The sequence below is a fragment of the Paralichthys olivaceus genome, chromosome 14 (assembly GCF_024713975.1).
Source record: "Paralichthys olivaceus isolate ysfri-2021 chromosome 14, ASM2471397v2, whole genome shotgun sequence".
NCBI lineage: Eukaryota > Metazoa > Chordata > Actinopteri > Pleuronectiformes > Paralichthyidae > Paralichthys > Paralichthys olivaceus.
The window spans coordinates 19,450,994-19,475,367 of NC_091106.1; the positions used below are offsets into that span (position 1 = coordinate 19,450,994).

The window sequence follows — 24,374 nt, forward strand, 5'->3', positions numbered from 1 at the left end:
TGCTGTGATTGTCCTTGAGTAAGGCCAGAGTTGTTTGACTCAACCGGATGGTAGAGCACTTGGAAGCCCTGGGTTCACTCAGGAGACCCTGATCAGAGATTGTGCTGTTTCTCTGGAGAGAAGCCCAGTGTCAGTTTCCATACGGCAGGAGAAGGTAATGGCACAAAGGTGAATGACAACACAGATGTAGCAGCACACTGTCATTTCTTATTATTTCTAAAGGTCAAAGTAGTTACCTCTGCCAAGGAGGTTTGGCTCTAGAAAAGCACAAAGGGAGAATTATCAGACTGAAAGGGTCCAAACACATTGACAGAGTTACCCATGCAAAACATATTTAAGTCAAATACACAGAAGATGGTTCATTGCTGTGAAATAACACCAAACAAACTGCTGGGGTTGCTACGACTGTCACAACGTCCAGTAGCCTGTGAACTGCTCATGCAAATCAGTTTGTGTTGTATCATTGGCATGAAATTGACCAAAGAACCTTTTGTGCAGTCTGTGTTTATTTACCCTAAACGGACTGTGGACTGTTTCCAGAATTACTCCTTTTTTCCCTTTATTGTGCACTACATCACTACACTACCCTGAAAAGCTTCACAGTGGAATAAAACACTATTTTACATGTTATGTACCATAACAGAATTAGTAAACCTGCAAAATGTCTGCAAGAGTTGGGTCAGCTGATGCAGCTCATGACAACATTTCCTACAGTGCATCAATGTCCCTTGTCTATCTGCGTCACTTTTATGCACACTCAGGTTTTCAAAAGAAATATGATTGATGTGTTTTCCGCTCTCAGCAGCTCAGTCTTTCATTTTGACCCCTACATCTCGTACATATGCAAACATTTTGGCCGTGCAAGCACTGAAGTTAACATCCCTTCAACCTCCTTCATTTTGATGAATTTCCCTGGGACCACTCCGTCCCGACAGCCTGGAGTAAAGCCTCAGGTTCACCTTGATCACAGCCAGTAAAAAAGAATTATGACACTTGTGACACCAGATGAAAAAGATGAGTCTCCTCTATCCCGTCTTTGTCTAAATCAACACAGGCACCTTTGAATCACAACATCTAATTATACATCTGTGTCAGGACAGCGTCTCTTCATGTAGAGGCCACTGTAGTGCAGACAGACAGGGCTATATTGTGGAAAGAAGACATTTTTTGTAGCCATAAACTTGGCTTATAGGATCAAACCGTTCACTAAATCTCTCCACAAAAGTGATTACTGGAATATACCTCAGGCAGGAGAAGCAAGTGTGTTACTTTAACGGGGATCAGACGAGGTCACACAGTAGACTTATGTGTGATGTGGGGTCGTCGCACAAAGTACTTTGAAGCTGGGAGCTGGATTTAACACTTTCATTTAATGTACTGCAGCAGGAGAAAACACATTTTGGCAGCAGGGGGCAAACAGGTTGAGCTGATGTATTGACTCTTACACTTGAAGAACATACTTATAAGTTTTTTTATAGAAGCTTTTTTCAGGCTGCAGTCAAGGAGCTGCATGACGGCACTTCCATCTAAACCTCAGCATTCAACAGTAGTGATGTAGTTAAAATTGCAAGGTTCCCAAGAGGGCAGCAGACGTGGCGATAACATGATAATGAAGAGGCAAGGTAGCTGTTTGTTCCTGTGTGTGAAGTTTTTTAACAACTTGCACAGTCTCTCCTCAAAAAGTTCCGCAATAAGTTGGGATTGTAAACTAAACCAAACTATTTGCTACACTGCCCCCCCATGGATTCAGGTGGTAACGCTCTGCTTAGTCTGTTTCTTCAGAAGACGTACACAAATTCAGACAAAAAATGAATGTGGAGTACAGACAGAGGGCTCTGTCCTTCTCTGTACATGTATCTAATCCATAAATGAGCCTTTAGATGACAGTCTGCTGGCTATACAGGATTATTTTCCATGCGAGTCACAGAAGAGCCAGTAAACGTGTAATGATGGTCATAAGTTTATAAACTATATCTCCACACAACACTGAGAGAGAGAGCAGCCAGACAGTTTACTGGAAATTACGCTCATCCAAACACACTCACGAAGAAAGTTGCCTCCTCAGCAGTGATACAACATGACAGCACCCTGTCTGATATATCTGCTCTGTTACTGTCACTCATTCTGCACTCAAGCATTTCAAAGCTACTGGAGATAAACACATCACATGCAAGGACACAAACACGATAAGATAACTGACGAGTTGTATGTGTGTATAGATGTAAATGCTGGAACCTCACAGCAGCTGTTATTTTATCTTTATTAAACATCCACTTCATTGCAACGACACCCTCGTGCAGAATGCACAAGCTTCATAGCAGTGACTTGGTTTAGATTTACCGTATTTGTGTAAGATAAATGTGTGTGTGGTTGTCTATAAATAAGGCATTGTTCTTTGATCCGGAGGGACTCACACTATGGCAGGTGAATGTTTTTCTGAAACAAAAGGAGGTTGTGGTTGTGCTGCAAATATATGTTTCTTCTGTGTTTGCCTCAGTGTCCACACAAGTAGTTTCAGGGAAGATGTTTTTTAAAGAGGCATCACACTCTTACTTTCACCCATGATTTTAAATCCAGCGTTTGAATATTCAGTCTGACAATGTAGTGAAAACATGTTGTAGACCAGGAGCTCTTTATAGGTCATTCATCTCCTGTGCAGTAGTACTGGCTGCTATAACTCAGTGTTATCATCAATCAATCCTGACCTGATCAGTGTTGGGTTGCACTCTCTCTCTTCCTCCTCCTCTTCTTCCTCCTCCTCCTTGTTTCTCTCCTCGTCTCCATAAACATCTACATTCAAACCCCACTGAAAACGAGACTCCAGCCTTCAGCAAAACTCATCCTGTCACCAGGCTTGTGGTGATCTTGTGCTCCACCCATCCTCCTTGCATCTGCACAACATGTGCATCGCTCCGAGTGCTCATTAGAAAAAATTAGAGCTGTTTTTGATAAATTGCCCAGATTCCTGTTGTGCTGTTGGTGTGGGGTAAACATCTCCCCCCCTCTGAGCAGCATGGCTCCTTGTTCACACCATGCATGGACAATGAGGAAACACTCATTAAAGGATAATTGGGCCCCTGATATGTTTCTGTAGGTGGAGTGGCTATATGACTTCAAGTTGATGACCTGATTCATCATTTTAATATTTTTCTCCGGTATTTGATGTTGATAAAGTAGCACAAAAAGAGAATGACACTTATTTGAGAGTAAACCTCAGCCAAGGTCCATCAGTTCCCTTAAACCAAAATCTTTTGCCTCTTGACAGGCTGTACATGTCCGTTAGTGATTACTGAAAACATGTGAAAAGAATGGGAACTATTTAGAACTGATTTGTGAAGTTTGGCCATTTTTCAGTGTTCTGAGACGGAGACGTCATCATAAATGTTATCACTTTTTGTATTTTGCCATTCATCAAAACCTCATGTTCGTTTGGATGTAATTCCAAAACTATTGAAGATAAATACTGTATGATACCAATATTGATTCCCTGCTTATCCAGATCCCTGCATCCTTCCTACGGGTTTTGTGGAAATAGACAAGCAAACATACGGACTGGGGTGAAAACACAACCTCATTGGTGAAAACAATAACAGGAAAAAAGGACAATCACCACATCACCTGTCTGTTCTCAAACTCCACAGAGCCGATAGTTTTCTACATCACTTGAAGAGCAGCTAAATATGTCGTTCATTCAAGACAAAGCAGAGAGCAGATTTAAAATAACTGAGAAGGTTGGCCGAGAGAAAAGCAGACAATCTTAGTTTAAAACATCAGCCTCTGATCTGAGGATATAAATATCCACCCACTCTGGCCTCAGTCTGAGAAACAGTAACAGTGAGTGTGTGAGTGTGAGTGTGTGTGTGTGTGTGTGAATCTGGCACTGTGCCATCCACCTTACACACCATTTTTAGATGGACTCTGGAGGGATTTTTAAAACAGTCGACGACGAGTTTCTCTGAATCTCGAAATCTTTTTTTGCAAGTCACTCAAGGCTATGTTTGCTTGTTGGAACGTCGGATGTAATTAACTGGAACTGTAAACAGCCAAACGTTTTCTTAAAAGCGCTGACATGGGAAAAATATGCACAAATGTTTGCTTAGAAAATGAGTCAGACTGGATTCACAGTTTTAGAGTTATTGATTTAGAGATTGTACCATTGACCAGGCTAATGGATGGGACATGGACCAAACTAAAAAGTCGAGTTTCTCTCAAAGATGGTTTCTCTTATTTTTGTTCTTATCACAGTAATATATGTTCAAGTGTTAGTTTTTGTGATAAGTTTGGTTTTAATTTATTATTTGATTCTATAAAAACTGTGACCACTGAGACTGACTCATGATTGGTGTGTCGGAGGCTCAACAGCTCGATCACTAGAGAGCTGGAGATGGAAACATCTGTAGTTTTAGCTTCTTTCGTATAACAGGAGGAAGTGGAGATGCACCATCTTTATTTACAGGTAGCAGTCTTTCACAATCAGCCACCACATACATGAATTGTTTAAAGGGTGAGTTCACCCAAACTACAGACATTAAACAGATTCTTAATAATATGCATCGTGTTTTTCCAGGATTCCTCGGTAGACTAGATGTAAAGATGTATGTTTGTGGAGCTCACTGCACTAACAAACCCTGGTATAGCTTTTACTTTACTCTTCTATTTATTTGTGGCCATACTATGACTCCATTTAAACCGAGTATTTCTAAGCAGTTACTGTGAGGCAGACTCCTTCCTGTAATCGAAGGTGTATTGATCCAAAACTGTTGCTCCAGTGTCAGGTAACATCATCCCTAGTGCACACTTTGAATCTGACCTCTTCATGCATCTTCCATTATGCTCATTCACATCTGGCCAGATGTGAATGAAGCACAAAAACTGGAAATATGAGAAGCTCACAGTGCTCGAGTCTCCCACAGTTAAAACCTTTATCTTGCTTCTATTCCGGTACGTCAGGCATAAGGTGCGGCAGATGACTGACAGTTTTGATTTAACCTGTGTTTGCTGAGGATGCTTTTGTTCACTGCCCGGGGTTCTTTAACAGTAGAGGAGGCAGAGATCATTTTTCCAGTCAAGTCTGTGGATGCGAGCCAAGGTTAAAGTGAATGAACTGCTGACCATATGCCGTATGGTCAGCAACCTTCATACTGCTGAGAGTGTAAGACCTGGTATGGACTGAATGGTAGATTAACACATCCATTTTAGTAGCTATACCAGCAGCAAACTAATATAACCAAAGCTTTAGTGTTTGTGTGGCTCACTGAGGTCGATGGTGTGTGAAGTGGTAATATTCTCTCAGGATAAGTCGAGTCGAGCTGACTGTGCTAATGATCCGCTGCGTTCAAGGATAATTAGTTTTAGCTCTTCTGGTGCCGTTCAGAGGGATCAGGATGCATTTGTTATTGTTTCACAAATAGCTGGGGCGTTTCCCATTAGCTGGGTCACATCTCCGGTACATCAGCAGCTCACTATATTGAAAACATGAGTGAGGACTGGACACCCTGGGACTGCAGCAGATACTCTAACTTACTTATTGTGTTATAGACTTTAAGTCTTAGATTTGATTCAAGACTTGAATGTAATGAAGTTAAACAGTGTAATTCTCATAGAAGATGCATTAGTTACCTTTTAAAAATAGAAACGAGAGGTTGCTGCCTACAATATGCTCATACAGCATGACTCATGGTTTTATGGTTATGTTTGGTGAAGTTTAGACAAAGATGATGAGCTGATGTTGCACGTTAGACAGTGAAAGAAGGTGAGATAACTTGAACCCGATGAAGGCACCGGTGTTAAAAGCCTTTAGGGTGTTATGGTAACGGAGAAGATGCCAAATAATAGTTCTGCTGGTTGAGGAATCCTTCAACTGGCACCATTTCATAACCTTCATGTTCTGGGAATCACATATATTTACATGTGGTAAATTCAAACATGCAAAACTAAAAGTTTGATTGCATTCTGATTTATCTGCTCTATTCATGTGCTTGTTGTTTCCTGAGGGCATATTTGTTTTCATGGGAAGACACACTGCTACAGAGAGCTTAGCACACTTCTCTGCTGTCTTTTACAAATCCCAGAGGAAATATTGTCAAGAAGCACTAACACTTTCCCACCTTCTGTCAATGAGAATAGATCAGGCAATTTCGCAGCCGGAGTAATTATTTTGGCTGATGAGTGTCTGTTTTTTCTTTCACACATGAGCCAAGATCACATGCTGGTAGAACGACCTGTGAGGAGTGCAGAGCAATTCTAAAACCAAACAATGCTGTCATTGTTATTTTATAGCTGAAGCTGCAGAACATTGAATTTTGTGCACACAGCAACATATAGAAACAAAAAGAATAATTACAATAGCCACCTGCTGTGAAAACGAATTAATATTTAACTTTTAAACTAAGCCGTGTTCACACACATGGGATCAATTATAAAATACATCAATTAATTTGTTTAATTAATAAACTGTTAATTATTTAAATAATTATTTAAAAATCTTATTTTAATATTTTAACCATAACTTTTAAAACAAACACGGTTCTATTTTAACATAGTTATATTTATTTATTAATTTCTTCTTTCTAATGTGTTTCCATTCCAATGTAAAACACTTTGAATTGCCTAGTCTTTATAAATAACCTCATCTTCTCCTTCTTCTCATTGCTGTTGTGTTCTTTATATGAAAGCATGAACTTGCAAGGTCATATGTGGACCTTTCATATGTTTGCATTGAATTCCCATCTGTATCATGTTATAACCTGCTGAGCTGTGCATTAATCAGAGGACAGGTCAACTAGAGAGCATGCGGCGAGCTAATGGGAGCCAAGGTTGGGGCACTTTGGCCATGTTTTTACAGTATAGTGTTGAAGAGTAGAAAATAAACCGCGGAAATCAATGTTGCCCTGCCTCTCTTTCTTGCAGTCTCAGCAGAAGTGCATCGTGATCTTTGCCTTGTTGTGCTGCTTCGCTGTGCTGGTGGCGCTGATTTTCTCAGCCGTGGACGTTTGGGGCGAAGACGAAGACGGGATCACAGAGGAGAACTGCAGCAAGAACTGCAGGTGAGACATGCAGAACCACAAATTTACAATTCGTGGCCTTTATGTGAGACTTTTGTGAACAGTCGGGTTTGAAGTGACAAAGAAAGCAGCATTTCTTTTAAACCCCTAAAATGGATCTCCTGATCCCTATTGGCAGTCCAGACCTCTGAGTAAACCATTGTGTTATATTTCATATTAGATGTTATTTTGCTGATTCAAAATTATTTTTTAAATTTTAATTTATCACATTGGTGCTTTCATAGCTTGTAAGAATGAAATACATACTTACCTCCGCCAAAGAGGTTTTGTTTTCACCTCTGTCTGTTGGTTGGTTGGTTTGTAAGTAAGATTACACACACATTTTTTTTTTCACATCTTGAAATTTGTTGGAAGGATGCAGTGTCGGTCAGAGAACAAGTCATTTAATGTTGGTGCAGATCTGGATCAAGGGGCGGATCCAACATTGTGTGATATATACACAGTATATCTATATATATTTCCCAGGGTATAAATCATAGATCTTGATTAAAGATATCAGGCATATTGAGGGAACTAATGTCTATGAGAGTTTGGAAATTGGTGCAGCTCGATTGAATATAAGGGGACTGTTGGGCCTTGGCAGAGGTCTGCACTCTATGAGTGCCATTCTGATTTGATTTGCCTCGGCCCTGCTGTGTTCCACCAGCTTCTGTTGCAGGAAACAAATTGTTAGTTCCCAGTGTTGCAACCCAGCACACACAGGCACCAGATAAAAGACCAGACTTTTTAACAAAGCTTGCATTAATTCACAGGGCATGTGGAGGTAAAATAATGTGGCAATGCCAAAATATAACAAATCCGTTTCATTATTGTAGCTGCCCTACTGTCCTGAAGTGATTACCAGGCTGTTTCTTTCTACCAGAAATTTGAAAGTTCAATATGGAATCCCCTGATAAAAGAAAAAGCTGTGCAGAAAAACACTGCACTAGTGAATGTCTTAGTGGCCCAGAGTGAAACTGGTTGATCAGCAGACGTTTGGCTGATGCGGCAATCCGTGTTCTCTGTCACCACTTCTGACTGGATCCCCTCTTATCATTCAAGTTACTCTTCCTCCTGGAATTACCTCTCTCTTTGCTTTTCATTATGTTTGAGGCCAAAACTCTCTCTTCTTCCCCAAATTAGTCATTTAACAGCCTTCCACAGAACTCAGTCAAGCATCCTTGTCTTTCACTGAAAGTTTAAAGTGATCCAACTTGTAAAGCTGCATTGGCCTCCTCTGCTCCCCCGAAGGACCCCTCGAGCATGGCGGGAAGAATAAGAAATAAATGCGAGGCTAGCGGAGAGATGATTGGGGGGGAGGGTGAATCAAATGAAAGGGGAAGAAGAGGAGGATATGGGGAGTTGGAATGAGTGAGAGATGAATAGATTCATCTGCTGTTATTGGCTTCCTGTCAGGGACGACAGGGTTTATCAGCCCCGGACTTGACTCCAAACAAATTGACAGTGTGTGGTCAGATTTACAAGTGTGCAGAGTTATTTATATAATGTGGCATGCATCATATAAAACAGGAAAAGTGATAGTTCACCATGAGACTGACACGTTTATAATAGGGTGCAGGGAGCCTTGCTCATCCTCACATTCCTAAAGGTGTTTAAGTCATTAAAGAAAATGTGTCATTTCTTCCACCAAGTGTTCACACTTTTAAAAAGGATCCAGTGTTTAAGTTCAAATGAAATCCAGGACATTTCTAAATGAATGATCTAATTACAGGAGTTCGACCTGCTGCTGACTTGATATGTGGCCTTTTCTCTCACTCTCATTCTGAGGCCACGTAATGACTCAGCAGCTTTTTTTGCACACAGCCGGTTGTTTTGTGGTGTAGTTAATGTAGAGTGAACCACGTCATATATAATTGCACTAAAACCTCATCCTCTTAGTGTTTTTGTTGCATGGTTGTTGGGGCAGTTACTACCCTCTTGTCTGATTTGATGCCAGCCGGATATTTCCCCAGTGTACATGTGTAATTGCCTGGTATCAGATGGCTGATAAGCAGGTTACTTTTGATCTACAGTTGCCCCGCTTCGGGAGAGGATACAGCACTTTAAACATTTTACATCAAATGTGCCTTCTTTATCAGGATGTAAAAAATGTCAGGGTTTGTCCTCCAGCTCGTTTCCTCATAAGAAAACAGCTGATTGCAAAGATTACAGGGGCATATACATTTCATCAGGTGGCAAAGCAAAGCAGGCAATGGTCAAATAATGGTGGTTAATCATTTTTAATATTTAATACTAACTAATCTTTAAGTAATCATGAATTCCCAAGACAACATTAAAATAAAGCTGGTGCAACATCCACACTCTATTGTGGAACATCTAGCTATATACAGCACAGCCTATTAACAGGTCTGGGTTCAGTCAATGCAAACTTTTGACCACCACCCATGTCCCCAAACACCCAGAGCAGGAGATGTGATGTATAAAAAATTAATAAAGTGCACCAGCAGTGAACAGTCGGTCGAGTTTCAGATAATGGATTGAAATTCATATTCTAAGTGTGTTTACCATGACGTCAGTTTGTATCTGGACTTAACATTTACCTATGAAGTGAGTTGCAGGCAGGCAGCAGACCTGCAGCTGCTCCTGTGCTACAGACATTAATGATGTAGTTGCTGCACACTCGGAGCTCAGGGCAGCTTATGAGAGGGTGGATAATTATCAGATGTCAGGGGCTGCCACAATGATTTCCAACATGATCCCATGTTGTTACACTACGAGCTGTAACAGCAACACAAGCATATGGTGGTAATTGGCATAACGACACAGATTACACTGACATGCTTTTGTGATTCATATATAAGTTATTGTTCATTCATTATGTAAACTCCTGGGGTCCCAATCAGACCCATTAGTTGGCTGATAGTTACAACAATCCGGATCAGCAGAGGACAACACAGACTGCATACACGAATGGAAACAACCACTGCATCCCTGATTTCTCCTCTTTTAGTAACAGGGCCTGTCTGACTGCTTGAACTACTCACAATCACCATTCATCATACAGTAAAGCCATTAGAGAGGTCTGAGAGGATTTCTTTCAAGATAAGATTACTGCCCCTCCTCTTCAGTCTGTTTTTCATCCATCCTTGTTTTTCTTCATGCATCGTAGCTGTCCTAGTTTTTGCTGTCTTTTAAGAACAAAGAATCTACACCGTGCCTGAACGATAATCTTCTTTATAATTTAATTTCAGCTCACTGGATTTGTTTCCGTGTGTCTTTTCTCTGAGTACAATCTTCAAGCCGAACAGAGGATTATCCTTTGTAACGCCTCGGTAGAACGTGCACCAGCTTTACCTGCGATTCTCCCAAACTCTGGCAGAAATTTGCATTTTATCCTGACAGAGGGTGCGAGTCCTACAGTTTGACCCTTGGCCACTTTCCAAAACCTGACCGAGCTCTACTTTATCCAAGGAATATTGTACAGCTGGCAACTTGCCTCTCAATGTGATGCCAGTACATTATCACCTGCTGCACATGCTCCCACCAGTGTGCCCTTGAGTGAAGCACTTGCCAGACCCTGAGCTGTCACACTTTGGCTGACCCTGTGCTCCAGCTGGTCGGGAGCGTTATGATCTATTTGGTTTAACAAAGTCCCAACTGGGGCGTACACCAAGGGAGACAGACTATGTTTTATAGTCAGAAGTTGACCGGGGGAAATTATTCTTGTTTCTCACTGGTTTATTAGCACTGAGGTCAAAAATATAACTGAGGTGGTGTAGGCTTCTTAATATGTGACAGTTATTCTATCTTTACCAATGACGTCTACTTTACAGTTAGATCATAAAGTGTTAAACCTATAAAAATATTTTATCAATTAGCTACAAGCAACAATCAATACACATAATTTCTGTCTTTGTGTCCTCTGGTCGTCTTATTTGAACTATTGGCTACACTGCAGCTTCCTCCCACAGTCCAAAGACATGTAGCCTGGTTTAACTGGAGACTATACATCGCCCATGGGTGTGAATGTGAGTGAATCTCGACTCAAATAAACCCTCAAATAATAAGTGGTATAAATAATTGATTGATAGTAGAGACATGATTCCAAATTAATGGAACTGTATGTGATTATATGCAGAAAAAATTGTTTAAAGTCCCCACCAACCATGGAACAAAATAGATTGTATTCATGTTACTCAATCAGAACTCCTCTTTCAGTATTGCTCCAACCTTATCCTTTAAAGTAAGTTAATAAAATATTAAGTATGTTCTATGCTATTCTCTTCTATTTTTCATGATGTGGACAAAATAACAATCAAACTGTGCTGAAATAAGAGAAACATTTTCTTTAGGGTTGAAGCTTCCTTATTTATAGATTAAAGAAGTAAATCATGTCACTTGACAGGTTTTATCAGGTTTGCAGCACATGACTTCATCTCATGACCAACCAGCTAATCTAATTGACCTTTCAGTCATGATGACATCATGTCCATGTCTGCAGTGATAAAATGAATGGTTGTGCTGGTATTGTAATGATTTCAATCATGGCATGTTTAGATTTTACTGTTAAGATGTTGTTTGGTGTATCCACTGATTCACTGCTCTAATGCACACTTTCAGAATGACCTGCAGCACAGTATGGATCATCTGTCAGAGGCACCTGTAAAGTCTGTGCTCTTAACCAAACCATCTGCAGTATATTTACCATAACAGGTCTTACTATAATTCATCCCCCTCACATGGAAACAAATAAATTCTTGAGCTGGATTGGTTTTGTCACTTTCTTGGAAACTTAATCGAGCACAGAGGCGCTGCAGAATTTATATCTGAGCTGGTCACTCAGGCTGATCTCCCTCTCCCCCTTTTATATTTCTCTCTTAAAATCCAGTTGGCAGAATCAATTTCTACGAGGCTGAGACAGAAAGAATGCGGTGAGCGTTGGAGCTTGATAAAAGCCTGAATGGTTCTGTGTGACTGCAGATCTGGGGCGGCCACGGATAATTCAATTTGTTGACTCCGGTGGTAATGTCCTCGTCGTTTTCAGACATCCCGGTGGAGTAAAATGGGAGATGAAAATACATTAGAGAGAGCTGAGAGTTGCAGTTAGCCAGATAACTTGACATCACACCTCGGCAGTAAGTGCAGAGATATTCACGGTGATGTATACAAAAGATTAAAATGAAAAACAGCTTCCAATGAGTATATTTTCCACATCATTTGCCATCCAGGTTGGTGGTACACTTTTGTGATAAGCAGATAATCTCAATGATACAGCTATTCTCTACTTCATGCAATCCACTGAATCTGACATAAAGTAGATTTGTATTGCCTATGTTCATGAATCCATTCCATTATTCATATATTATGGCTGCTGAAACCACATGATATGACTGCAGACTGCTGATGATGACATTAAAATGCACCGTGTGATAGCAGAGGGAGTAGAAACCAACAAGAATACAGCAAAAAAAACTTGTCCCTTATCCCTGACTAGGTGAAACTGAATCTCCACTGCTGACATCTCTGAACATCAACCTTCACGTCTTCTCAGGCTTCACCACCGGCAACCTGTAGAAAATTTAATAATTTAATAACACTTAGCTGGTGTGGAAATCTTGATTTCTCTCATTAATACAACGATCAAGAGTAAGGTCACTTTTAGCTGATTCATATATCACCATTAACACTCAAGCTCTTAAAATTCTGCCTCTGCTGCAAACAGGTAATTGCTTTGACAGACCATGAACCTCACACTCATTTCTTCAGCAGTCTTTCACTAACAAGTCTCTATGGCCTTTCTTAATGATGCTTTTTGTCTTTTTGCATCTTTTTCATGTAACCTGCATGTAAATAATTCTCCCCTCTCATCTTCATTACTCAGTTTTCTCTCATTATTTTCCACAGAGCCGTGCTTGTTGAGAACATCCCAGAAGACATCTCGTTGCTTGACAATGGTACAGCCCACGTCCCTCTCTCAGTGGGGTTGTACAGTTTATTGGACCGGGCCATCAGGGTCGTGGAGATCGTTTCGCCACTGTGGCTCCTCAATTCCTCTGATTATGAATCCAGCTTCCAGCCGGCTGCCAGACAGGTAAAACCAGAGGAAGCCAACAGATACTGTAAATGCTGTTATGTTTTTTTACTGTTTCCTCTATGTATGAATTTGCCTCCTCTACATAATCATTATTCAAATATTTTTATTGGGTTTTGAATTGTAAACACTTATAGACAATTAACAAGTCCCCAAACAGCAACCCCAACATATACAATAATAATAAAGTGACAATAATGACACACAAAAAAAACAAAAAAACTACTTACACTAAAAGATAAACAAAAAAAAACAAAAAAAAAAAAACGACATGTTACAGAGTTACAGAGCCTGTGAATCAATTATGTCCCAGTGTTTCCAGCAGGGAATTGTAAGTCAAAATAATTCAGAAATGGCTGCCAGACCTTATAAAATCTCTGGGTTGATCCCCTGATTGTGTGTTTCAACTTCTCAAGTTTCAAGTGTGCCATTACATCCTCAACCCAGCGCCTGTGAGTGGGAGGCTTATCTGACTTCCAATTGCACAAAATAAGACGTCTGGCCAATAGAGACGAAAACGCAATGACGTCCGATTGTGCACCACTCCTCTACATAATCAACAGTTGTGGCTTAGTTTAAGTACCAAAACAACAATGAGAAAACAGACAGGTTCATAACTGAGACCTTTAAATCCTATTTTATATATCATAATAGCATTACTTGTAGCCTGTTATAAGACAGCATTAGATTGGAATATTTTACATTGGTGGATATATAGTGTAAACTACTGTACATACTATTGTGGAATGGAGCTTCTGCTATGTCATGTAATACACACATGAACATTTCTCACTTTATTGGCATTCAGCCTATTGTTGGTAGATTTCAGCCCTTTGTCTGTTTCCTTCTCTCTCTCCCCTGTCATCTTCATATACAGCCTATATTTGATGATGTATAGAAACTTTTCATACTAATTAATTTTGAAAGCATAACGGACGATTGTAGGTCTAAGACTAGCTCGACCACTCAATGGTGTAACTTCATCAGCAACTCAGTCATTTTACGGAATTTAAAGCTTCCAAGAAAGCAACATTTAATCATTTTCAGGGATATTCATATATACTTATGCATGACTGCAACATCACTGATGTTATCAATGCTATTATGATGTTGTTGTTGTGTTTTAGACTTTGTTCTGTAGGGTACCCTCCCTTCCCACAGCTCATCTGTGCATAATTCAGTCAGTATTAAAAGCAAACATGGCTGAGTTGCGAGTGTCGAGGTTTGTCAGATGCGAGCGCAGAGGTTTTGTTTGTTGTTGTGCTGATGTTAAGTTAGAAGCTACTGAATATTTACAATGCTGCCCTTTGTAGTTGAGTAGAACTATAAATTAGTGAACTGGGGATATTCATGAAATGTAACTCAACTACCTCTGAGCTTCTTTCGAGTACAGTCACATTTCAGCCCAGATAATGAGACAGCTATAACCAGATATTTGATTTTATTTTCAGTGAGGAGGTTAAACAGGTACAATAACTTTTATTTGTCAGATTTAGAAAGGTTGTTTAACTATAAGATATTTTTCTGCTCCAGCCAAGACACAAGATAATGTCTAGGTCCCAAAAAATTGACAGAATGACCTGTGTGAAATGAGCAACTGCCCTTTCAAAATGGTATTGCCAGTAAAAAACAAGTCTATTTTCAGGCTGATTGAAGCGAACTATTCATTTTGGATGTGTGTTATTGGAAGTTGCCTGGAGGGTTTGACCAGGCGCACACACTTCTTCTGTTTTAAGAAATGGAGAATGTCAGGGCTAGTGAAAGCCTGAGGCTGTTGACTGGAACGTAATAGCTCCTCCAGAGGCCTCAGAGCAGAGAACGGCTAATGGTCTATCAGCCTCCAGCAATCTCTCCACACACAGTTTCCAAAAAAACCCCACTTCATTGAGAGGGAGACTGAACCAGAAAATATAATATGCTGTAGCCTTTTACTGAAAAGGCAAAGTTTGCTAGAGGTGCGGATTCTCTTATATCAGGCAAGTGCACTGCATGTCTCAATGTGGTTCTTTGGCCTGAGTCCAGCAGCTGGTCCTCACTTATTGCAATGAAGGGGAATTAAGAAAATTAAGTTTTCCATGTTTCAATTATGAAAAAGCTTTTAAATCCATCTTCAACTCATGAGACAAAAAAGCGAAGGATGTTTTTAACTCTACTTGGTTGAGTATATTTCAACATGCCAGGAATTGGGAAAGTGGTTGTTGAATTAATTAAATGTATTATTGCAATGCTTTACCTCAAAATAACATAATAAATACCCATTGCCATTTGATATACTTCTGTTCAATGTGTGACATCAATACAGTGAACCACTATATAGTTTATTAATCTGTTAAATATACAGCACGATCTACGTTGCAGGTTAGTTAGAATGAGGAATGACGCAAACAGGAAAAAATAGTATCATCTACAAACATGAATACTACATCAAAATAAAGAGACAAGAAGTTGCTGGGTGCCGACAAAAACGGCACATAATTAATGACTGACTCTGACGGACAATCCAAAAACGAACCTGAACACAGTCTTGTCTGAACACCGAGTGAATCTGAAGTGACAGCAGTGATTGGTTTCCATCAGGGCCGGGCTCTGCTGTCCAGGCTTCAGGGGCTGAAAGCAAAAGGGATCCAGCTGAAGATCTCCAGTGGGATGATCGACTCGACCGAGCTCAAGATGCTCGCCAGACACAGTCAGTGCCCACTGTCACTGCATTATACATTCTGTGTGTGCATCTTCAAACATGCTGCAGCTCAGCTCCGTCTGTTTAGTCCGTTGACTGTCCTCTCTCTCTTCACTCACTCTGCATCTCTCTTTTCATCTGTCTTTCTGTCTGTTGTCCTCTCCTCGTCTCTCATGTGTCGGACTTTATTTCAGCCCCTGTCTTTGCTTTTCATTCTTATCTCTGCTTCTATTTCTCTCTTGTCTAGATGCTGAGGTGCACTATGTGAACATGACAGCACTGACCAAAGGTCACCTCCTCTCCTCCTTCTGGGTGGTCGACAGGAGACATTTCTACATCGGGAGTGCAAGCATGGACTGGAGATCCCTGGCCACAGTATGAACCACACTACACACAGAAGTACATACACTACATAGTGTAGTGCAGATTTTTAATACTTGAACATATTCAGATACAAACTTGTGGAAATATAATTATAGTATATTATAAACATTGTTTAAACAGTACTGACACACATTTAGAAAATGGTTACCATCGTAAATCTTAATGTAAAACATGTGTTCTCATTTTGCATAGAGATTTAAGTCAGGGCATGGTGGTGGCATCCAAAAATAGAATGTGGCCATTCTTTCATCTCCCTCTTCAAAGCTGGGAATCATTGGTTCATTAAATCGCGGCTCCATCCATCTTCAGACACCCAAAGATACTAGAGGCCTTGACTTAGGAAGATAAATTGCAGGGAGCTCAATGAGGCCAACAAAACTTATTTGGACCTGTGGTGTTTTATACTGTGCAACTAAAAGTAGTTATTCGAGAATCACTTTTATACATGTAAAGTTACACATTTCACAATTCAGTATTGCTGCCTCTTAAGTCAGAATCCAATTATATCCAATTTACATGAACGTAAAGTCACATTACAGAGTATTTTAGTCTATTTCAGGTGCACGTTGGTCTGTTTTGAGGGAGATGAAATAGATTGTATTAAATAGGCCTTAAGTAAATGGGATCTTAATTTGCTCATGTAAACATCGCATGGAATGGGAGTGAATGAGAGAATGTAAAGGCAATTTTGGAGGGAAAAGTAAAGAAATTATGCTGAGGGAAAAGAGAAAAATGAAAACAGGTGTATTGTGCTGGGACAATGGGTGAAGGCCTGTGATTGGATGAGACAACCAGGACTTAATAGAAAAATGCATATGTTGTATATTTGTAGGTTAATGGGTCTTTAAGACAACTGTGAAAGGAAATCTGATGGGAATGTTGATGGAGACGATGAAAAGCATTTTTGCCGATGATGGTGAAAGTAATGATGACAGTGTTCAGGAGATTCAGATCATGTGAATGTTTCTTGTCTCCATGCTAATGGTGATCGAACACAATTTGTTTTGTTCTCCAGAGGAAGGAGCTGGGTGTGTTGGTGTACAACTGCAGCTGTCTGGCTCTGGACCTCCACAGAGTGTTCAGTCTCTACTACGGGCTCCAATACAGAGACTTCATCCCCTCCTTCTGGTCCAAGCGTCTCTTTGCGCTCTTCAACAAGGATGCGCCGCTGGACTTCACTATTAACAACACCAAGGCTCAGGCCTACATCTCTGTGAGTGACGGTCATAATATTAGGTCAATCAGAGAAAAATGTGGAGTGAAATCTTTTCTAGTATTGTAGTAATGTATGAAAATGTATGTGGTGCATTACAATTCTTTGGCACAGCACCAAAGCTTGCTCAATCATTCACCATCACAAAGTTGTTGAAGACTAGAATGGCACTCAGTAGAGAACATACGTCCACCAAGGCCGGTGGAGATCCATGAATTATAATCTGAGAAATCGACAAAACTGCTGGATCTGCCCAAATGTAATGATTTCTCTCTTGTTAGATTTCCCATCCTTCAACAGCATTTTGTGAAAATCCATCCTGCAGTTTTTATATAATCCTGCTGACAAACAAGCAAACAAATAAACGAACCACCTACTATGGCACTCAGTAGAGCGCATGTCTCACGATGAAACCACATTCATGTAAAATCACTATTCTCACAAAAATTGCATACTCAAAAATACTTTTAATTATTCTCTGAGAAATCAACTAAAATGTGAAAAACATCCTATCTCACAATATTTAAGAAAGTGGAAAAATTCCTGGATCCACACCTTGGGTTATGCCCCACCCCTCCACAAAATTGGTTGAGCAATTTTTGCATAATACTGCTAACAAACAAAGGAGCCCAGACAAAAACAAAACATCCTTATGATAACTGCGTGGATCTACCGTGAGTTCACACGTTTTTTAAAAAGAGCGAAATTGTTGTTAATGTTCCAATTGTTGTTTTTCTGCTATGACAAGTATAAACATCTGCTGTGAGACAGTTTACAACAGAAACTTGGACACAGGTATTCAGCTCTTAAAAGAATGGACTCTAACGTGAATTTGTTACACACAAGTGCAGCAGTCATATCTAATGGAGGCGACAACCAGGTGGGAGAGAACATTATTTACACGCAGTGCCTCTGCAGGACATGGTCTGTCAGCATCCTCTGCTTCCTGGAGATGAGTGATAGTGAAGTCATCCTACCTGCAGCGTACAACCATTGATTTGGGTGTGCTGTCCATAGATGCAAGATTAATATCAAAACATAAACTACACACGTACACTCGGCACACTATAGCACACACTCACAGTTAAACATGGAGCCTGTCAACAAGAAGTTAAAACTTCAGTTTCACTTACAAAGACACACAAACGTATAAAACAGAGGAAGACAACTGAATCCTTGTGTTCCTTTATAAAGAAGTTTAATTAGTTGTCATCATAATTGATAAGATAATTCATTTCCTGATTGTCTTTACTGTCTTTCCTCTTCCTCTTTCTTGACAGAGCTCTCCAGATGTTTTCATCCCCAAACATCGTAGCAATGATCTGGAAGCCATTTCCTGGGTCATCCAAGAAGCCCGCCATTTCATATACATCTCCATCATTGACTACCTGCCCCTGCTCAGCAGCAACGCCCACAAGTTAGACCACTCTGCCACTGCATGAGTTGCTTTCTTTGGGATGATTTGACTGGTGTCAATCATCAAAAGCTTGAACACCTTGCTTTGATTCTAGTGATTACATTCTGTGTATGCCTTCTGGCTATGTGCCTAACTAAAGTTGTCTGTGTGTCTGTGCCAAGGTACTGGTCTCGTATCGATGGCCTTATCCGGGAGGCTCTGATCCTGAGGAAGGTGCGGGTACGTCTGCTGATAAGTTGCTGGGAAAAGACTGAACCACTTACTTTCAACTTTATCTGGTCCCTGAGGAGTCTGTGCATGGAGCAGGCCAACTGCTCTATGGAAGCTGTAAGTACAAGGCCACTACGTACTATTTACAGCTCCGAAGATACACTTCATCAGTGCTCACTGCACCACCGTATGCCTGTGTGTGTGTGTTTGGTGTGTAGAAGTTCTTCAACCCCAGAGTGCAGAGGGATGGCAGTCTCCAGGGAATAAACCATAACAGGTTTATGGTGACAGACAGAGCCATTTATTTAGGTGAGCTCATCCTCTGGATTTTATGACTATGTCCCCACTCACTTCATGCAGATCTAATTTTCAGTTGGCTGAAAGGAGCAGCTCCGCATTTTGGGAGATAATATTGCTTGTTTTCTTCAGCGAAAATTAGATCAGGAGGTTGCTACCACAATGATTTCCCTGTTCAGATAGAGCTCGGAAGAAATTAGCCTAGCTAAGCATTACCGGGGGAGCAGGTCGAAACAGCTCGTCGCTCTCACCAAAGTTAAAGAAAATACAACCACCAGCAACATGTTCATTTTCTTAATTGCTTACTCTGCCAGTACTTAATGAAGTTAATGTATATCTGTTCCAGTGCAGTACCTGTTCTAAACCTGTGTGTTTGGACTTGGCTGTTGGCTTGTCCTAATCCCAGTTGCCTCTAATGCAGAGCGCTGGTCAACTCTTCATTCAAATTGTATTAATATAGAACATATCACATGTCCAAATCGCACCAAACTCACTTCCTTGGGCCCTGAACAACACACAAGTCAAGTGTGCAGCCAGGAAGATGAACAGTTCTCGAGATATGTGAGCGACAGTCAGACAGAAAAAGATTTTGGGAATTAGTATAGTAACATATATGTAAAAAAGGTGCTGAAAGGTATATATTTTAACTGTGTCTCTTTGTTTCCAGTCTTAATGTTAAGTTTAGCTCATCACCTCATGGTTTCAGCTCCAGTTCACGGACCCTAACTGTTGTATCGATCTTTCCATCTAACTCTTGGTAATGAATCGATTTAAAAAAAAGTATTTCTGCCCTTCGAGGAGCAGGATGGTCATTGATTCACAGCTTGATTTTTATTTGGTGCCAGATATTAATTGTGTCTACGTAAAACCGTAGTGACTAATTGTTTCCTGACAGGTAACCTTGACTGGGTGGGGAATGAGTTCCTCTTCAATGCAGGAGCAGGCCTGGTGATCAGCCAGCCAGAGGGTATCGAAGACAGGAACTCCACGGTGGTGGAGCAGCTGCGGGCAGCATTTGACAGGGACTGGTTTTCACGTCACACCCGCTCCCTGCAAGCAAACAAGATCCCTATTTGCATCAAGCACCAGAACAACAGGCCGGTTCCAGGGAAAGCCAGCCACATAGACAATGGGCCGATGCCTATCAGAACAGGCCAACATGATACTGCACCTGCACCAATGAGAAACAGTCACAAAGACGATGGGCACACGCTGGTGAAAACGAGGTACCATGATGAGAGACCGACCAAAATTGATCACCAAGGCTTTGCAAATGGAGTGGTGCCAATTATAGACAGTTATCGCGAGAGGGGACAAGTTAAAATTAGTAACCTTGACACCAGTCAGCTACAAAACAAAGGTAGTTACCAAGACAATCCAATGGATCCACCCAGTCAGTCGGCGGAGAGCAGCGGCAGCAGAGAGATGTCCAACAGATCCCTGTGACAGCAAAGATGGATTCCTTTTCACTGAATGTCTAGAGGACTGCTCTTTTTCAGCAACAGTGGACTTACATCACTGTACCAAAGTAGATACCATAATGATGTTACAGTGGCAACAAAATGAATGAAATGCCTCATTCATTTTCTCAATTAAAATGGATAGAAAACTTGTTTTCTATGCACTTAATTCCAGAAGTTTGCCATCACAAACAATGTCTGACACGTCAGACACACTAATGTCTACTAAACCAATCAGTGTCAAGTATAGCAAGAAGCAGCCCACAAGGGTGATGACGATGGGACGTACATTTCATAGAAAAGTCTGAAGTCTACTCACTAAATTACATGACACCAAAACTAACCAGATCAACAGACAAACTCGACCTTTAATACCACAAACACTAAACAATGTACCGACCCATACATCTCTTTTCTTGAGATCATAATTGAATTAGTAGATGCACCTATTCTGCTGTGGCAACAAGAAACATCGTCTGGCCATTGGAAGATTACAGCCTTCATTACAATATTTTTCCCAGGAGGAAGAGGACCTATTGATCGGAAAGGGTCCTCAGAGAAAGCCGCTGCTTGTTCCATATACAAATCCAAGGAAAAGTCCAGAAGCTGAATGGATATCTATGGTTTCCTTTCAAATGAAGTGTTGTGACTTATTGAACAAATACTAAGGAGCAGTTTGAAGAAGGGGCCAGAGGGTCTCTGCTGTCTGCCAAATCAATACGATGAATTTTTAAAAGAGCTTGACAGTTTAACCTCAAGGACACAGTGGCCTGTAATGTCGTCCTGTGGCTGAATATATATTATCTTTCACATGTGAAGTCAGAGCTTAACATATAGTATTGTTAGCAAAGAGCAGGTCATATAATCTTGACTGAAAGCTTGTGGCAACTTTAATTTGCATTTTTGAATAGCTGCATGTCAAGTCAAGACCTTTAAACAATCTTTTTTCTATGTGGGCAACTTCTGCAATTATACTTTGTGGGTTTATAAGGTTGAAGCCTTTTTAATTTCCAAAGCCATTAATCAAGGAAACAGGGAAACATTAACAGATAGAGCAGCGTAGTGAGTCTTCATCAACACCAGGCACGGGTGTTATCACTTTTTTGTCTCAATTAATTAACTGGGTTGATTAAATAATTTAATTCTGCTGGTAAATGGAATATATCACCGTTAGAATGTATGTATGAGCTAAAACCATGAATTTGTTAATTAACATTAAAATTATTAGCAACTACTCAGTTGATTTTACTCTAAAATGCCAAAAGGTTCCAGCATTTCTAATATTATTCATTATTTAAATACTAATATTAGTATTTTTCTTGGTGCTCTGTGACCAGTCATGGTCTCCATTTTCTGATATTTTACAGACCCAATAATTGATTGATTAATCAAGAAATTGATAAACACCTTAATTCATAATGGTTACAATGTTTTGTAGCAGAACTTATATTATACAACACCTGATTTTTTGTTGAATCAATCTTGTGTTTCCAAAGAATGCATGTACCCTTTGTTCACCATTTGTGCTACATGTCAAAGATAAGCCTCTATACAGACTCAGTCAATATCTTTCCTACACATGTATGTACAGACATGCAGCTGAATCCCAGTCACGGTCAAAAAACACAACTATAATCTGGTCATGATGGATAACTTCTGCCATCTAGAGGAAGTCAGGAGAAAAAGCTTTTCTCACATAATGACATATTTCTCGAAAATAAGCCTTGATTAAATTAACATGTGGGTTTGCAACGTGTTTGTGTCAGTTTATATAAAAGACCTAAAATTCTGTTGAGAGTTTTTATTTTATTGATATCAAGAGATAAGATATGAAGATAATATACAAAACACTAAAGTATAATCATATATCCTAGTAAAAACTATTAAATGTTCAATTATAATGTGCAAAATAATAATTTTATTTCACTTTATTTGCTGCTGTAGTCATTTTCTGAGACACAACCATTAACGCATCCATATACTAATCCAGAAGTCTGACACAAATGCTGATGTAAAGCAAACACAACCACACGTCATTTGTAAAAGTGTCTTCATGCAGAATGAGTCACACGTGAAGAGCGTTCTCCCAATTACCACATCCACATATTTTCTTATAAAGCACTATGTCTCCATGCAATATCGCTTGTGAACTGACAGCTTGTCTGTAGTTTGATTCTCTACTTGATGCTGCTATGTACTATAATCATGTGGGGGCATGAATGCTGCTAATAAGCCTGCACCCAGGTCTTGTTTACTTCTTTAAAAACAATTTTGATCTTTATAAACAGTAACTATTTTATAGTTTGCATGGACCAAGACTAAACCTTTAATGACATATTTCGAATGCAGAGTTACTGTGAGAGAGAGCACAGATGCCAAGGTTGGAAATCAGCAATGGTTTAAAATCTGATACAGGAAAACAATGATGAATGTTTCTGTGTGACCTGTTGTGCACTGTCATCTGTTTCTCCCTCCAGTTAGACTACAGATATGTAAAAGTAGGTGGGATGGAGATAGCTGCATATTTAAAATTGACGATGCTAACTGTAAAAGCTTTTTAATGTCGCCTACCTTTATCCTGTTGAATTTCTTCGGCATGACTGTTGATCGCATGCCCTGCCTTTATGAACAGTACACAGTAGCTATGAGCCTTTCTAGAGATGACGATATTATGGAATCTTATATACCTTTAAAATACAGATGGAATGTATATTTATTGAATATCCTTGTTAATGCACACAACTGGATTATATAAACCGTACATTTTTACTCTTAATAAAAAAATAAGTAATCTTGACCTATAGTTTTTTTTCTGTGTGTGTGTGTGTGCATGTGCGCTGACTAACACTGATTAACACAAAGGATGTTGATTAAAGTGAAGTGGTTTACCTCAGAAGTTAATCCTGAGTGCATTACTACATTGTGGCTGTCAGTCTGAGTGTTGAGGCCTGGGGCAGGTGTCCAGGATACTGCAGGAACATATTGGCTGAGTTTAGAAAGAAAAAGAGACTCCAGGGAGAGGATTCCCTTTGTGCATAAAGAGTAAGTTACCTGCTGCTGCGTTTGTTTCCTGTGTAGGATGCTACTGTGTTAGCTTACTACTCCCACAGACATCTTTAAGGTTACCTGATACAGTTATGTATGTTTCTATTGACAACTTCAGAGGACGATATATAAAAATATCTTTGCAACATTCCCCCACATCAAGTTTTAAAGAGGTTGACACAGATCATGTCCACCAGCCACTCACCTGAGAGACGCAGAGAAACACTGCATCTACACTTCATCTTGCACAGGCTCCATCCTGCGGCTCCGCCCAGCCAGGTGAGGCCGGAAGTGTCCCCCAGAGACCACCTTGCCGGGCGCAACTGCTCCCGTGACCAAAGGTTCCACCTGACAGCTGCTTCCATTTAGTTTCTTCATAACACATCGAAAATACAATGAGGCGACATTCACCTCAGTTATCAATAAAAATACTGTTCAGCTCATAATTTAAATACAATAAGCTGCAGCTCATTTTGGAGTGAGCCACACTTCTTTAAATATCATATTTATTTAAATTATTATATTACATTACACCACTTTAAACCATATTACATTATATCACATTATATTATGTGA

The 24,374-nt window shown here is 40.1% G+C and overlaps 1 protein-coding gene and 1 long non-coding RNA gene across 5 annotated transcripts in view; one reads left to right on the forward strand and one right to left on the reverse strand.

The window, feature by feature from the left end:
- Nucleotides 1-23,550, forward strand: part of LOC109630212 (inactive phospholipase D5-like) — a 44,938-nt gene extending 21,388 nt beyond the window's left edge. For 3 of the 4 annotated variants that reach the window (XM_069538809.1, XM_020088243.2, XM_020088251.2), the window contains exons 2-10: nt 6,910-7,046; nt 12,909-13,095; nt 15,673-15,781; nt 16,020-16,147; nt 17,172-17,369; nt 18,650-18,786; nt 18,948-19,113; nt 19,215-19,305; nt 20,189-23,550. In XM_069538809.1, coding sequence (XP_069394910.1) covers nt 6,910-7,046; nt 12,909-13,095; nt 15,673-15,781; nt 16,020-16,147; nt 17,172-17,369; nt 18,650-18,786; nt 18,948-19,113; nt 19,215-19,305; nt 20,189-20,739 — 1,704 coding nt within the window. In that variant the 3' untranslated portion in view covers nt 20,740-23,550. Of the gene's footprint in view, nt 1-6,909; nt 7,047-12,908; nt 13,096-15,672; nt 15,782-15,966; nt 16,148-17,171; nt 17,370-18,649; nt 18,787-18,947; nt 19,114-19,214; nt 19,306-20,188 lie in introns of all 4 variants that reach the window. The other variant, XM_069538810.1, reaches the window with a different exon arrangement.
- On the reverse strand, nt 20,187-24,122 carry LOC109630222 (uncharacterized). The gene is made up of 3 exons (XR_011246051.1): nt 24,004-24,122; nt 20,662-20,733; nt 20,187-20,343 (listed from the first exon to the last, which is right to left on the reverse strand). It is a non-coding gene; the product is annotated as an uncharacterized lncRNA (long non-coding RNA).
- Between the last annotated feature and the right edge of the window lie 252 nt (nt 24,123-24,374).